A 13,696-nucleotide genomic window follows, 5' to 3' on the forward strand; every position below is an offset into this window, starting at 1 on the left:
GCTTCTCCACTCATATAAGTCTGGTGCCTGGGCTCAGCTGTCACCTGGAGCACCTACCTACACATGGTCTTCCCACATGGCCTGGGCGGCTTCACCACATGGCAGTCTTGGCTGTTGGCCTTTCAACTTGGCGGTTCAGCGCGACTTAGCCTTGGAAATCCTGCAGCATCATGTCTGCTGTGTCCTGTTGGTTACAAGTGGATCAAGAAGGCCCAGCCCAGATTCAAAGGGAAGGTAATTTAAAGGAGGAATGTCAAAGAACGTGTAGCCATGTTCTAAGGTCATCACATCCTACTGAGGTTTCAGGCCACAGCTTAAACATCACCTCCTCCAGGGAATGACCTGACCACGCCCCACTCCATGTCTGGGTTAAGCATCTCCTCAGTGTTCTCCCAGACTCACTGTCCATCGCCAGCAAAGCATTTCCATTCCTGGGTTTATGTGTCTCCTCAGCCCTGTGAGCTCACTGAGGACAAATCATGTTTTTCACTTTTGTATGCCCTGCACCTAGCACATGGCCTGGTCAAGGCAAACCTTCCCCACCCTGCCCCCCTTTTTTTTTTACAGGCAGGGTCTAACTCTGTTACCCAGGCTGGAGTATAGTGGCGTGACCATGGCTCACTACAGCCTTGAACTCCTGGGCACAAGAGATCTTCCCGGCTCAGCCTCCTGAGTAGCTGGGACTATAGGCTCATGCCACTGTGCCTGGATAATTTTTTAAATTGTATTTTTTAGAGGCAGGGCCTTGTTTTCTTGCCCAGGCTGGTCTCAAACTCCTGGCTTCAAGTGATCCTCCCACCTCGGCCTCCCATAGTGCTGGGATTACAGGCAGGAGACACCATGCCCAGCCCAGACCCTTAATAATGTTTGTTGAATGGGTGGGTGAATGTGCTAAGGCATGGAGTCCAATCCAGAGTCACTCTTTCCTTATGAAGCTTACATACAAATTGGAGAGAGAGAGACAAAAAATAAAAACGACATGTGATAAATGCCAGATAGTGATAAATGCTATTAAGAAAAATAAAGCAAAGTAACAGGATAGTTTATGGAGGATGTTACTTTATACGGATGGTCAGGGAGGACAATGTGAGGTACTCCCTGTGCCTACTCCAGGGCACTTTGAGGTAGTGCCCTGGGAGCTGAGACCTGAAGGAAGTAAGACATGTGGCTATCTGGAGGAAGAGTATTTTTTTGTTTGTTTGTTTCTCGAGACGAAGTCTCGCTTTGTCTTGCCCAGGCTGGAGTGCAGTGATGTGATCTCAGTTCACTGCAGCCTCTGCCTCGTGGATTCAAGCGATTCTCCTGTCTCAGCCTCCTGAGTAACTGGGACTGCAGGCATGTGCCACCACGCCCAGCTAATTTTGTATTTTTAGTAGAGACGGGGTTTCGCCACGTTGGCCAGGCTGGTCTCGAACTCCTGACTTCAGGTGATCCACCCACCTGGACCTCCCAAAGTGCTAGGATTACAGGCATGAGCCACCGCGCCCAGTCGGAGGAAGGGTATTTTAAGCAGAGGGAAAAGCATGTACAAAAGCCTTCAGGCAGAAGTGTGATTGGCACTTTTGAGGAACAGCAAGGAGACCAGTGTGACTGGGCATGTGAGAAACAGAAAAAGTAGAAGATGAAGCCCAGGCTGAGCCACAGGCCACTTCTCATGGGGCTTTGCAGGCCATGCTGAGGACTCTGGCTTCTACTGAATGAGAGTCTTTGGAGAGTTTTGAACAGTGGCAGGGTATGCTGGGATTTACAGTTTAACCAGATCACTCTGGCTGCTGTGTGGACAATAAGACTATGAGTGGGGCAAAGGAAAACGCAAGGAGCCCTTCGTATGACCTTATATCCTGGACCCAGAGGCCATGGAAGATGTGAGAAGTGACAAGACACAGGGCATATTTTGAAGGTAGAGCCAACAGGGTATAAGGGAGATGGTGCTGGGAGGAAAAGAGGCATCAAGGATAACTGAGAGGCTTTAGCCTTTCATTTCACATCAGCTGTGAAGATGTGGTGTGCAGAAGCAGGCTTGGGAGCACTGTGGAAACAAGAGTTCATTTTTTGGTATGTCAAGTTTGAGGTGCCAATTAGATATACCAGTGGAGATGACAAGAAGGCAGCTAGTCTAGCCATGTCTGAGATGGAGATGTAGACCTGAGAATTCTCAGCTATCGACACTTCAGCTTCCCAAGTAGCTGAGACTACAGGTGTGTACCACCATGCCTGGCTAATTAAAAACAAAAAAAAATTTAGTAGAGATTAGGTCTTGCTATGTTGGCCAGGTTGGTCTCGAACTCCTGGACTCAAGAAATCCTCCCACCTTGGCCTCCTGAAGTGCTGGGATTACAGGTGTGTGATAAGCAGAATTCTAAGATGGCCCCCAAGATTCCTAGTCTCTGGTGTAGCTGCCCTAGACAGCCTCCTCCCTTTGAGTGTGGGCAAATCTAGTATGATAGCTGTCACTCTTATAAGGCTACAATACACTGCAAAGGTGAAGGGATTTTTTGCAGATATAAAATCCCACATTAGTTGATGTCTAATCAAAAAGGAGATTTTCCTGGGTGAGTCTGACCTAATTAGGGAAGGCTTTTTTTTTTCCTTTGTCTCTTTTTTTTTCTTTTTCTTTTCTTTTTTTTTGAGACAGAGTCTCGCTCTGTCGCCCAGGCTGAAGTGCAGTGGCTTGGTCTCGGCTCACTGCAACCTCCACCTCTCAGGTTCAAGTGATTCTCCTGCCTCAGCCTCCCAAGTAGCTGGGATTACATGCGACTGCCACCATGCCGGGCTAATTTTTGTATTTTTAGCAGAGAAGGGGTTTCACCATTTGGCCAGGCTGGTCTCGAACTGCTGACCTCAGGTGATCCACCCACCTTGGCCTTCCAAAGTGCTGGGATTACAGGCGTGAACACACCATGCCCCGCCAGGAGAGGCTTTTAAAAGAGAGCTTAAACCTTCCCTGAGCCAAGTGACTCCAAGCAGCAGAAAAATTCTCCTCTGGCCCTTGACAAAATAAGTTGCAATATTGTGAGAAGGCTGGGGAGGTCCTGTGGGGGCCATGTGGCAAGAAACTGAGCAGCTTGTAGTAATCAAGAGTGGTACTAACTGACAGCCAGCAATAGAACAGGGATCTCTGTCCTATAAGCACAAGGAACTGAATTCTGCCCACTACCGTGAGAGCTTGGAAAAGGCTGCTGAGCTCCAGGAAGGAATGCGGGCCACCAGCACCCCAGTTGCTGCCTTGTGAGATCCTGAGCAGAGACCCAGCTAAGGCATGATGGACTCCTGACCCATGGAGACTGAAATAACAAATGCATGTTGTTTTACACTGCTAAGCTTGTGGCGATTTGTTACGCAGCAATAGATGAGAAACAATACATCAGCGTATGGTGTTTTGAAAGCCTTGGAAGCAGGGTGGCTCACACCACCCAGGCAAGGGGCATGACCCAGCAACGAGTCAATGCATGAATGGAGTGAGACTGGAGTGGGACTCAGTTCTTTGGCCTGGGACACACCCTGACTCCCACCTCCCAACTGCACAGAACCTTGGTTCTACTCCTCTTAGCCACTAGGTGGCCCCAGAGACCCCATAAGGAGTTGTCTCCCTGACCTTTCGGGTCAGCATCTGAAATGGAAGGAACCAAAATGAGATGGTCCCTCTTCTAGTCCTATTACCAACTCCCAATACGGCCCACAAAGGGCAAGAGGCTTGCCCAAGGTTCCACAGCTCTAGCATTATCTCCGGTCAGGCATCTTACCGTGCACCCCATTCCAGGCTATTCTGTAAGACAAACTCAGATGACGACCTCCCTCCCACCTGCTTTTACCAGGGGACGGACTGGCAGTGAGAATGGCATCAGCAGGGGGCCCTGGAGGGCCTGCGGGCTGAGGCTGGAGTCTCTAATTGACATGACTGGTGTGCAGACTAGGAAAGTGTGCAGCCCCTAGGTTGGTGCTGATGGCATCGGTGAACAGACTCTTGACATTGGGATATATCCGACGGGCCTAGCTGCAGTTGCTGGGCCACTGACCCAATTCCCTTTGTCCAGTCTCTTGAACCCTTTGTTGTAGACTGGGTTTCTCTAGAAACAGACAATGAGACTGAGTTTGGGTTGCAAGATGTTTATTAGGAATAAGCACCTGTGAAAAGAAGAGGAAGCAGGCCTGGGCATAGGAAGTCAAACTGTGCTGCAGGCCTCACGAAGCCCTGGCTGACTTGGGCCTGCTGGCAGTACTGTCTGTCAGTGTCTGTCCCATGTTAGATTGAAATGACCAGGTGTGTTTATACCATACCTCACTCAGACTACAGGCTGCCCCAGGAAGGGCGTGGTCTCAGGTGAAGTGGCTCTCTGCAGCTGCGGCCACCCTGATGGCACTTCCCATAGCTGGGGAAGTCCTCCCTCGAAGGGAGTTCTGCGGGCAGGTGTCCCTATCTTCCACACCTTCTCAACTCTACCTCCTCTTATAGGATTTTTTTTTTTTCTTGGCCAGCTTGCTTTCAACCAGAGAGGCTGAGAAGAAGCAGTCACTGTAATTTCCACACTCAGCCCTGGCTCCTACTGGGAAAACAGAGGCTTTGTCCCAGCTTAGGAATACAGTGGATCTGACAGATGAAGAATTAGGGGGAGGGGTGTCAGAGGGACAAAGGAGGGAAAAGCCTTGGACTCAGCTGTAAAACACCAGTCAGAACCTCAAAGACAAGAATCACTACACTTCTGTTGCCCTTTGGTCATTCAGTTCATCTACTCTGCAGGCCAATGTGTGCCAGGCACTGGGACCAATCCCACCACTCCAGGCCCTCAGCTGGGGGCCTAACACAATCTGCAGATTCAAACAGGGAGGGAGAGGCAGGACCCCGAAGCCATGCTTCACCAGGAGGCCGAACCAAGCCCTGTCTCTGACCCTGGCTGCTTGCAGGCCCTCCTGTAAGTTGCTTTCCCGCCTGACCCTGTTTCCTCCTCTGACAATGGAGTAACACAATGGGCACCATGTTGAATGCTTCTCACCTCAAACTTCATTTCATCCTGTGAAGCAGCTACTATTATTATCCCCATGTTACACATATGGAAAGAGTTGGGACTTAGTTAATTTGCTCAATCCAGGTCACACGGGTGCTCAGTGGTGGAGCTGGGCTTTGAGTCCAGACAGTGTGGCCCAATCTTGCTTCTTAATCCTCAGTAAAGGCACAGAAAGGCATGGTCAAGCCAGCCCCCTCGGACCAGACCTGCCTTCATACTTGTTTCATTTGGCCCACAGAGATTTAAAAATACAAGTCAGCTTTCATTTTGAAATTAAGATGACTCAGAAACATCCATCCAGCTTCTCTTGAAAAATCTGGCCACCTGGCCACTGTGGACTGCATTCCCACAGGGTCACAACTGGCAGGAGGTAGGCCCCTTGAAGTGGGTCATGACACCAGTGTCCACCCAGAGTCACTCGTCTATGTTACCTGCCTGGTCCCTACAGGGATGAGTTTGCTATTCTTCATGAAGGCCAGGAAGTCCTGACATAGAGGCCTAGACAGGCCAGGTGGCTTGCCCTGGGACACCCAGCTCCGGCCCAAATCACACGGACTTGAATCTGGCAAACTGTTTAGGGAGGGTTGAGGAAGAGCACAGACATGCAGAACCACAGGGCAAGGTCGGGGCAAATACACTTTATTCAGTCCTGGCATCAGACTGGCGGAGTCCTGCTGTGGGTGCCAGTGCCCCAGACGGAGGGACCCCACCCCTCAGCTACGAGACTAGTTCTCCAAGACCACAGACAGTGACATCTCTTCACTCACATGACGTTTTTTTTTTTCATTGTCTTTTTTTGTTGTTGTTGTTTTTCTTAAAAAAAAAAAAAAAAAAAAAAGAGAGAGAGAGAGAAAGAAAGAGCGCAAGAAAGGCCCAGAGCCGGAGCACCAAGCTTAAAGGAGGCAGCTGGTGGCTTTGTCAGCGACGGGAACGCGTGGGGCAGAGACCTGCAGAGACCCTGGGCAGGGGTCCGGAGGACTCTGGGACCGTTTGTTCCTGAGATTTGTGTGTGTGAATGAGAGTGTGTGAGCCACCCGGGAGGGTGAACACACGCCGGTGAGATACAGGTAGTGAGGGCAAGGGGGGTGTGGGGAGGCCGGAGGGGCGGGGCTGGGCAGTGAGATGGCGGCGTGAGAGGGGTCACAGCATCAGGGACAGGGCTCCGGAGGGCACCCTGAACTGGACACAACTTCCTCCTAACAGCAGCGTTCTCCCCATTTCTCACGTGTAAAAACCGAGGTGCAAACGGCCCATCTCTACTCGGAATCCATTCTCAGTCTCACTGGCCAAGTCGATGGTCTCTCCCAAACCAGATGTTTAAAAGCGAGTGTCTTCCTGCCATCACATCTGCTATCCACGCCTCAGTCCCAAACCCCTAGCACCAAAGTGCCTCAGTTTTTCCCGCTGAATACTGCAGCTTGAGTACTGAGGGTGGACCTGGGTGACAGGAAGGGCCGGTGGGCTTAGAGAGGAGCCCAGGTTGCGGGTGCCCTGAGGTGAGGGGGCACTTCCCAGGAGGGGGTGGGGAAGGAGCAGCAGGGATCCTGTCCCCAAACAGACTGGTAAGGTGTCTTGGTTTTTAATTTTCTTGGGTGGTCCCTTCCTCTACTGCTGGATTTCCAGAGAAAGACCCTACCTCCCAATTCCCAGTTGGGGGAAAAAAGGGACGTATAGATAGGCTGTAGAGGCAGCCACGCGACCGGAGAGGTGGTGCGCGTGGGTGTAGGAGACCCCATACCGGAAAAGGGGCTATGCCACTTGGGAGAGTTTCAGGCCCAAACCAACCCTTCCGAGTGCTCCTCCCATTAAGGCAGCGACGCCCCGTTGGGTGGAGAGGAAACCTAGGGCTCCCGGATCAAAGGATTTCCCAGGATCGCTCTACATTCGCCCCCGCTTTTGCCCGGAGCGGGCGAAGAGTGCGGCTCCACTGGGACCAGCCCCCTCCTCCCCAGAAGCATTAAGCATGCGCATGAAGGGGGTGGGCCCCAGCGGAGGGGCGGGCCCTAGCGCTCCGGGGATAAAAGGAGTGCGCCCCTCCCCCCAGGGAAGGGAGGGGCACAGGAGGAGCGTGCGTTGCCACCCAGCCGCATCGCCCCCCTAACCCAGAGAAGGCAGGCTGGGCGAGGGAGGAAAGATTCCGGAGCAAAGGAGGGGGCGGGTCCTCCGGCCACGAGGAGGGGCGTGTGCAAAAGGGGGGAGGGGTGCAGGTCTGTAGGAGAGGACGGGAGGTGTATCGGAGGGGGTTGGCTGCTGGTGGCTGTGCAGGAGGGGGCAACGTGGGGAGGGGCTTGGGTGTCAGGGAAGGGGTGGGGGTTGGGCTGCCTTGGGGTGTGTCTGCGGGGGAGGGGCATGTCTGGATCTGAGGGGGGATGGGCACGTCCAGGAGGGGGGAGGCTGCGCGGGAGATGGGGTGCCAGCCTCGGCCTCCGAGGGGCCCCAATACCTGATTCCTGTATGTAAACAGCTGGTTTGGGGGCGTGCGCGCCCCGCTGACGGTGGGCTCAGTAGGTGAAAACCAGGTCGGCGATGCTAGACGGGCGCCAGTCCCCCGCGATCATCTCGGTAACCTCGGGGGTGCAGTAGTCCGGGAATTCGAAGTGCGACGTGCCCGAGGGAGGCTGCAGGTCCGGGTCGCGATCCAGGGCGCTGCAGTCCAGGCCGGCGGGGCCAGGGGGCAGCCTGGACAGAAACCCCAGCGACTCCTCCCCCGACGCCACCGTCTCCTCTTCGCCTTCCTCAGCCGCTGCCGCCTCCTCCTCCTCTTCCTCCGGCTCCTCGTCCTCCGACGGTGTCGGGGAGGCAGCGGCGGCGGCCGCCCCCTCGCCCGACGGCCCTTGGGCGCGCTCCGCTTGTCCCCGGGCGGCCCGTCCCGCCGGGACCATCCTCCACAGCTCCCGCCCCGGGGTCTCGACCAGGCGCACTTCCAGCAGCTCCTCGTCGTCGTCTTCATCGTCGTCCTCGGGCGCCGCCGCCCCGCCCCCCAAAGGCCCTCCCGCTGCTCGGCGGCCTCCGCGGCCAGGCAGCTGCGGCCCGGGCTTGAGCCGGCTGCCGCCACCGCTACCACCGGGGGGGCGGGGCCGCGCCTTGGCGGGCGCCCCCTTGCTCTTTTTGCGCGGCCGGTACTTGTAGTCCGGGTAATCCGCCATGTGCTTGAGGCGCAGCCGCTCCGCCTCCCGCACGAACGGGATCTTCTCCGAGTCCTGCAGCAGCTGCCAGCGGCGGCCCAGGCGCTTGGAGATCTCGGCGTTGTGCATGTCGGGCCACTGGTCCATGATCTTCCGCCGTTCGTGCTGCGACCACACCATGAATGCGTTCATCGGCCTCTTGATGTGGCCGCTCGGGGTCTTGCACCAGCCGGGTTCGCGCGCCCCCTCCTCGGCCGGCCCGGGTCCCGGGGGCGGCGGCCCGCCGTCCCGCTTGGCCCTCGCGCCCCGCTGCTGCACCATCGCGCCTGGGCCCGGGGCCGCTAGACGCCGCCGGGGGCCGTCCGCATCCTCCGCGGCTGGGGGTGGGGGAGGAGGCAGCGGCGACGGAGGGGCGGCCCCGCCCCGCGGCTCGGCCCGGCCCCCGCGAGCTGGGGAGCGAGGAGCTGGGCGCTCGGGCCCAACGGACGGCGGGGGGAGAAGGTCAGCGCGGTCTCAGGCGGGCTCGGCGCGCCCCCGCCGCCTCCGGCAAGTTGCGTCCTGGCGCACAACACACATTGTTTTGCGGGGGCCGAGGAATCGCACCGTCCTGGCCCCCGCGGGCTCTTCCTGCAGCCTCCGGCTCTGCTGCGGCCCGCGCGCGCCGCTCCCCGCCCGGCCGCCGACGCCTTTCAGTGTCTTTCTCCCCGCGCGGCCCCGCCGGCGCGCGCACCACCCCTCCCCCTCGCCGTCTGCGGGCCGCTGCGGCGCGCGCGGGGCCGCCCCGTGTAAACACCGAGGTGCCCGCTTGGGCTGCGGCCGGGCCACGCCTCGCGCTCGGGTGCCGCGTCACCCGTTGCTGGGCAGAGAAGCCGGTATTTGCATCTCCCAATCGCTGGCCGCCGGAGGGGGGCGGGGCTCGGGCTGCGGGGCTGGGCGGTCTTGCGGCTGGGATTGGGGGAGACCGGCGAGATCGGTTTCTTTTCTTAGGTTAGGGGTTGGAAGAAGGGTAGGGGACGCGAGCCTGCTTCCATCTGACGCTGGACGCTTGTCCCTGCCCCGCGTTGCCTTTTAAATTTTAGCTCATTCCGTGACACCTGCCGTCAGGTAGGATTTCCGCCCTTTCCTCTTTCAGGGACGTCTTTTCGGACCATCCCAGAAGATAATTTGGGGGGACCAAGACTCAGGAAAGCTTCTTCTTAAGGGGAAGGACTCAGGTTGTCGTAGATGTTGCCCCCGCCTACTACACACAGGGTCCGACCACACATGGGACCAGCAAATGCTTTTGGACCCAATGAACAAATCCCTTTGTCATATATATGTATATTTAATCTCGTTCGAAGCTCCACAAGAATCCGGAGGGAGAAGGGAATATGATAATATGATGCCCACTTTCCAAATAGGAAGCACCGAGGACATGCAGACTAGGATTCGATTCCTATGCTCGCGGTCCCAGCTGTCTCTCCCCTGCTCAGCACCAAGGGTCGCGGGGCACCTCGCCTGCCAGCCAAAGGTCCTGAGCTGGGCGGACTTCCCGCTTTTCACAAACCGCAGGCGACATTCGAGGATGAGTGGGTGCGCCATTCCCAGGTCCTACCCCACCCCGTAGCCTGCGCGGTGCCCGACTTGGGCGCTTCGCCCCACCCAAGCCTGGAGAAGCGTGCAGGGGCACGGGGCGGAGCCAGTCCTGGGGGCGTGGCCGGGTGGCCGGCACGAGGCGCGTGGCGGGGAGGGGCCGCGCGCTCCCGGCTCACCACGTGTGAGCCAGTTCGGGCACCACCGGGCGTGTGCCGCCCCTGGGGGAGGTCACCTTCACGGCGTCGTGAGCATGGGCGATGGGAGGGGGCGCTGAGGCCTCGCCCTTGGGGAGCAGGAGCTGGGAGGTGCCCGGATTAGGGTCTTTAAGGTGGCATTCCGCTGGGGCGTAGCGGGCATGGTTTGGGGCTAGGAGAATGCGCCTCTGGCGGTACAGCTCACCCACTTCTGGACGAGCGAAGGCCAAGAGCCGAGCTTGAAGGTGTGGGGCGGGGAGGAAGGACCGAGGTGCGGCTCCGCGGCGCGGGGGGCGGGGTGATGCTCTGGATGGCGGGGCGCGGGGTGGGGGTGGTGGGGAGAAAGTAATTGGAGCATCCCTGGAGGGAGGGGGCGACTCTTAAAGGCACAGGGCGCTTGGAAAGAGGAGGCCCTGCTCTCGTCCAAACGGTCCCTCTGCCTTTCAGAAGCTGAGATCTGGAAAACCCTACGTGTAAAACCATTACATCTGCAGCCTGAGCAGTCTACCCGATGGAGTCACACTTCCTGAGTTCACATTCCCAGTCCCTCCTTTTCCTTATCCTGAAAATGGGGATAATTCAGTTTCTCCCTCACAAGGTTGTTTTACAGATTAAATGAGATAATGCATGTAAACACATCCTGATACCTAGTGAATGTTCAATAAAACTTATGATAGACGGGACGCGGTGGCTCACACCTGTAATCCCAGCACTTTGGGAAGCCAAGGCGGGCGGATCATTTGAGGTCAGAAGTTCGAGATCCGCCTGGCCAATATGGTGAAACCTTGTCTCTACTAAAAGTACAAAATAATGAGCCAGGCTTGGTGACGCGTACCTGTAATCCCAGCTACTCAGGAGACTGAGGTATGAGAATCGCTTGAACCTAGGAGGCGGATGTTGCAGTGAGCCGCTGCACTCCAGCCTGAGTGACAGAGTGAGACCCTATCTAAAAAAAAACTAAAAGTTTTGAGAAACTAGATTTCCCAATAGTTACGCAGATCACCAGCAACCCAGAGACATCACCATAATGAGAAAAAAAATGGGCAGGGTGGGGACAGCTCTAAGATTTCAGAAAAGGTATCAAAGTAATGATTGTAGGACAAATAAAAGCTTTCTTGGAATTATCAACACCTTAACACTTTTCCCATAAATAAAATATTTATTTTATTTTAGATGGTGTGTGATAGGCACCACCATCTTTTCAATGCTTATGGCCTCTCAAAGATCTGTCTCTGACCCTGTAGCTGCTGCTGCTATTATTATTCCAATGTATCTGAATAGTTTCTAACCTTACTCACTGCCAAACTGATTTGGACCAGTATTTCACTCTTTATTCTCAGCAGTGAAAATGCTACATTCATTATTCAGCCCTGCCTCCTTTCCTTCTTCCATCCATGCATGCATCCATTAATAAACATTTGACCTTGCACAGTGGTTCACGCCTGTAATCTCAGCACTTTGGGAGGCTGAGGCAGGCAGATCACTTAAGGCCAGGGGTTCAAGACCAGCCTGGGCAACATGGTGAAACCCCGTCTCTACAAAAAAAATACAAAAATTCGTTGGGCAGGGTGGTGCCTGCCTGTAGTCCTAGCTACTTGGGAGGCTGAGGCAGGAGGATTGCTTGAGCTAGAAAGGTGGAAGTTGTAATGATTGTACCTCTGCACTCCAGCCTGGGAGACAGAGACTTTATCTCAAAAAAAAATCATAAATAAATACATAAACATTATTAATACTTACCATTCCTTAGGCCCTTTGACGGACTCTGGGGAGCTAGAGATGGTTAAAGTCTGGCTGAATCTAGGCCCTGGAAGAACCTTGGACTGCCTTCCCCAGTGTAGACACCAGGACTTATTAATGACAGAGAAGATGGTGTGGGAAGTTCAGCCGAGAAGATAATGTCTTCACTTTTGTTTTTTTCATTTTCTTCCTCAACAGACATTTATGCAGTGTGTGATTCTTTCTAAAACAACTCCCTGGAAGAGAGGACATTTAATTCAACAATTTATTGGCCACCTACTGTGCGCCAGGCAATGAACTTGGAACTGGGGCTACTGGGTTACAGCAGTGACCAAGACAGAGGTCCCTGTTCTTAAGGAGCAAGTGAGGGCAACAGAAAAGAGCAGGTAAACAAATAAGATAATTTCAGATAGTTGTGACTGCTATAAAGAAAATAAAACTGGGCTGGGTGTGGTGGTTCACGCCTGTAATTCCTGCACTTTGGGATGCCAAGGCGGGAGAATCGCTTGAGCCCAGGAGTTTCAGACCAGCCTGGGTAACATAGAGAAATCCCACCTCCACAAAAATTCAAAAATTAGCTGGGCATGGTGGCAAGCACCTGTCGTCTCAGCTTCTGGGGAGGCTGAGGTGGGAAAACGCTTAAGCCAGAGATTTTGAGGCTGTAGTGAGCTATGATGGTGCCACTGCACCCCAGACTGGGTGATGGAAAGAAGAGAGGGAGGGGCTGGGCAAGGTGGCTCACGTCTGAAATCCCATCGCTTTGAGAGGCTGAGGTGGGCAGATGCTTGAGCCTAGAAATTCAAGACCAGCCTGGGCAACATGGCAAAAGCCTGTCTCTACAAAAAATACAAAACTTAGCCAGGTGTGATGGACCGTGCCTTTAGTCCTAGCTACTTGGGAGGCTGAGGCAGGAAGATCGTTTGAGCCTAGGAAGTTGAGGCTGCAGTGAGCTGTGATCGTACCACTGCACCCCAGCCTGTGGGACAGAGTGAGACCCTGTCTCAAACAACAATGAAAAGAAAAGATAATGAGAGAGTGAGTGACTGGGACAGGGGATGATAGAGATGGGGGAGAGTTTAGATCTCAAGATAATGAAGAACCATCCATGTAAAACATTCCAGGCAGAGGAAACAGCAAGTGCAAGGGATTGGAGATGGGAAAGAGACTGGGACGAAGTATTGAGAGGACATGGACAGGCGCCAAGACCAGAGATGGGGGAGTGTACATGAGGAATACGATGCGTTTATGTTGAGCTGGAGCTGAAGGGCAATACAGTAGTTGGTCCTCAGAAGCCAAGTTATGGAGTTCCCTGGGTTGTGGGGAGCCAGGGACAGTTTTTTCGTTGCAGGATGACATGATCAGAGGTGTGCTTCAGGAAGATTAAGGAGTTTCATGTGTTGTAGTTGGATTGGAGGAGGGAAATTCTGGGGGGGAGAAGATCAGCCGGAAATTTTCTTGTGTTTCAAAAACATGTTCACAAATTCTTTTTTTTGTTTGTTTGTTTTTGAGATGGAGTCTCGCTCTGTCGCCCAGGCTGGAGTGCAGTGGCGTGATCTTGGCTCACTGCAAGCTCTGCCTCCCGGGTTCACGCCATTCTCCTGCCTCAGCCTCCCCAGTAGCTGGGACTACAGGCGCCTGCCACCATGCCCTGCTAATTTTTGTTGTATTGTTTTTAGTAGAGACAGGGTTTCACCGTGTTAGCCAGGATGGTCTCGATCTCCTGACCTCATGATCTGCCCTCCTCAGCCTCCCAAAGTGCTGGGATTACAGGCGTGAGCCACTGCGCCCGGCCCTTCACAAATTCTTTAATGTTTCTTCCTTCAAAAGGAAGAGCCTAATTCCTTCTCCCCTCCCCAGTTAAGTGTGAACTTGCCTCTAACTAATAGAATATGGCAGAAGTGATAGTTTGTGATATCTAAGATTGGACATAAAAGGCTCTATGTTTTCCTCCTGGCTGTATTATTTTGTATCATTTATTCTGGGAGAAGTCAGCTGTCATGCGAGGGCACTCAATCAGCCCTGTGGAAAGCTCTATGTGGTGAGAAACTGAAGCCTCCTGCCA

General features: G+C 54.4%; 2 protein-coding genes across 4 annotated transcripts in view; one reads left to right on the plus strand and one right to left on the minus strand.

Annotated features, from left to right (window-relative positions):
* Window positions 1-4,428: 4,428 nt before the first annotated feature.
* On the minus strand, window positions 4,429-8,465 carry SOX12 (SRY-box transcription factor 12). Its single transcript, XM_009233453.4, has one exon. It carries the CDS (start codon window positions 8,447-8,449, stop codon window positions 7,505-7,507), a length of 945 nt encoding a protein of 314 aa, XP_009231728.2. The 5' UTR covers window positions 8,450-8,465; the 3' UTR covers window positions 4,429-7,504.
* Window positions 8,466-9,078: 613 nt separating this feature from the next.
* C21H20orf96 (chromosome 21 C20orf96 homolog) overlaps window positions 9,079-13,696 on the plus strand; it is a 120,622-nt gene continuing 116,004 nt past the window's right edge. The window contains exons 1-2 of one of the 3 annotated variants that reach the window (XM_054541745.2): window positions 9,079-9,232; window positions 11,833-12,020. The gene's annotated coding sequence lies outside the window, so the exon portion shown is untranslated. The other 2 variants (XM_054541746.2, XM_054541748.2) reach the window with 2 other exon arrangements.

Source organism: Pongo abelii, chromosome 21 (genome assembly GCF_028885655.2).
Source record: "Pongo abelii isolate AG06213 chromosome 21, NHGRI_mPonAbe1-v2.0_pri, whole genome shotgun sequence".
Lineage (NCBI taxonomy): Eukaryota > Metazoa > Chordata > Mammalia > Primates > Hominidae > Pongo > Pongo abelii.

Bases quoted from the DNA above. Each gene is read 5' to 3' on its own strand.
- SOX12 (XM_009233453.4), bottom strand. From the start codon at position 8,449: ATGGTGCAGCAGCGGGGCGCGAGGGCCAAGCGGGACGGCGGGCCGCCG.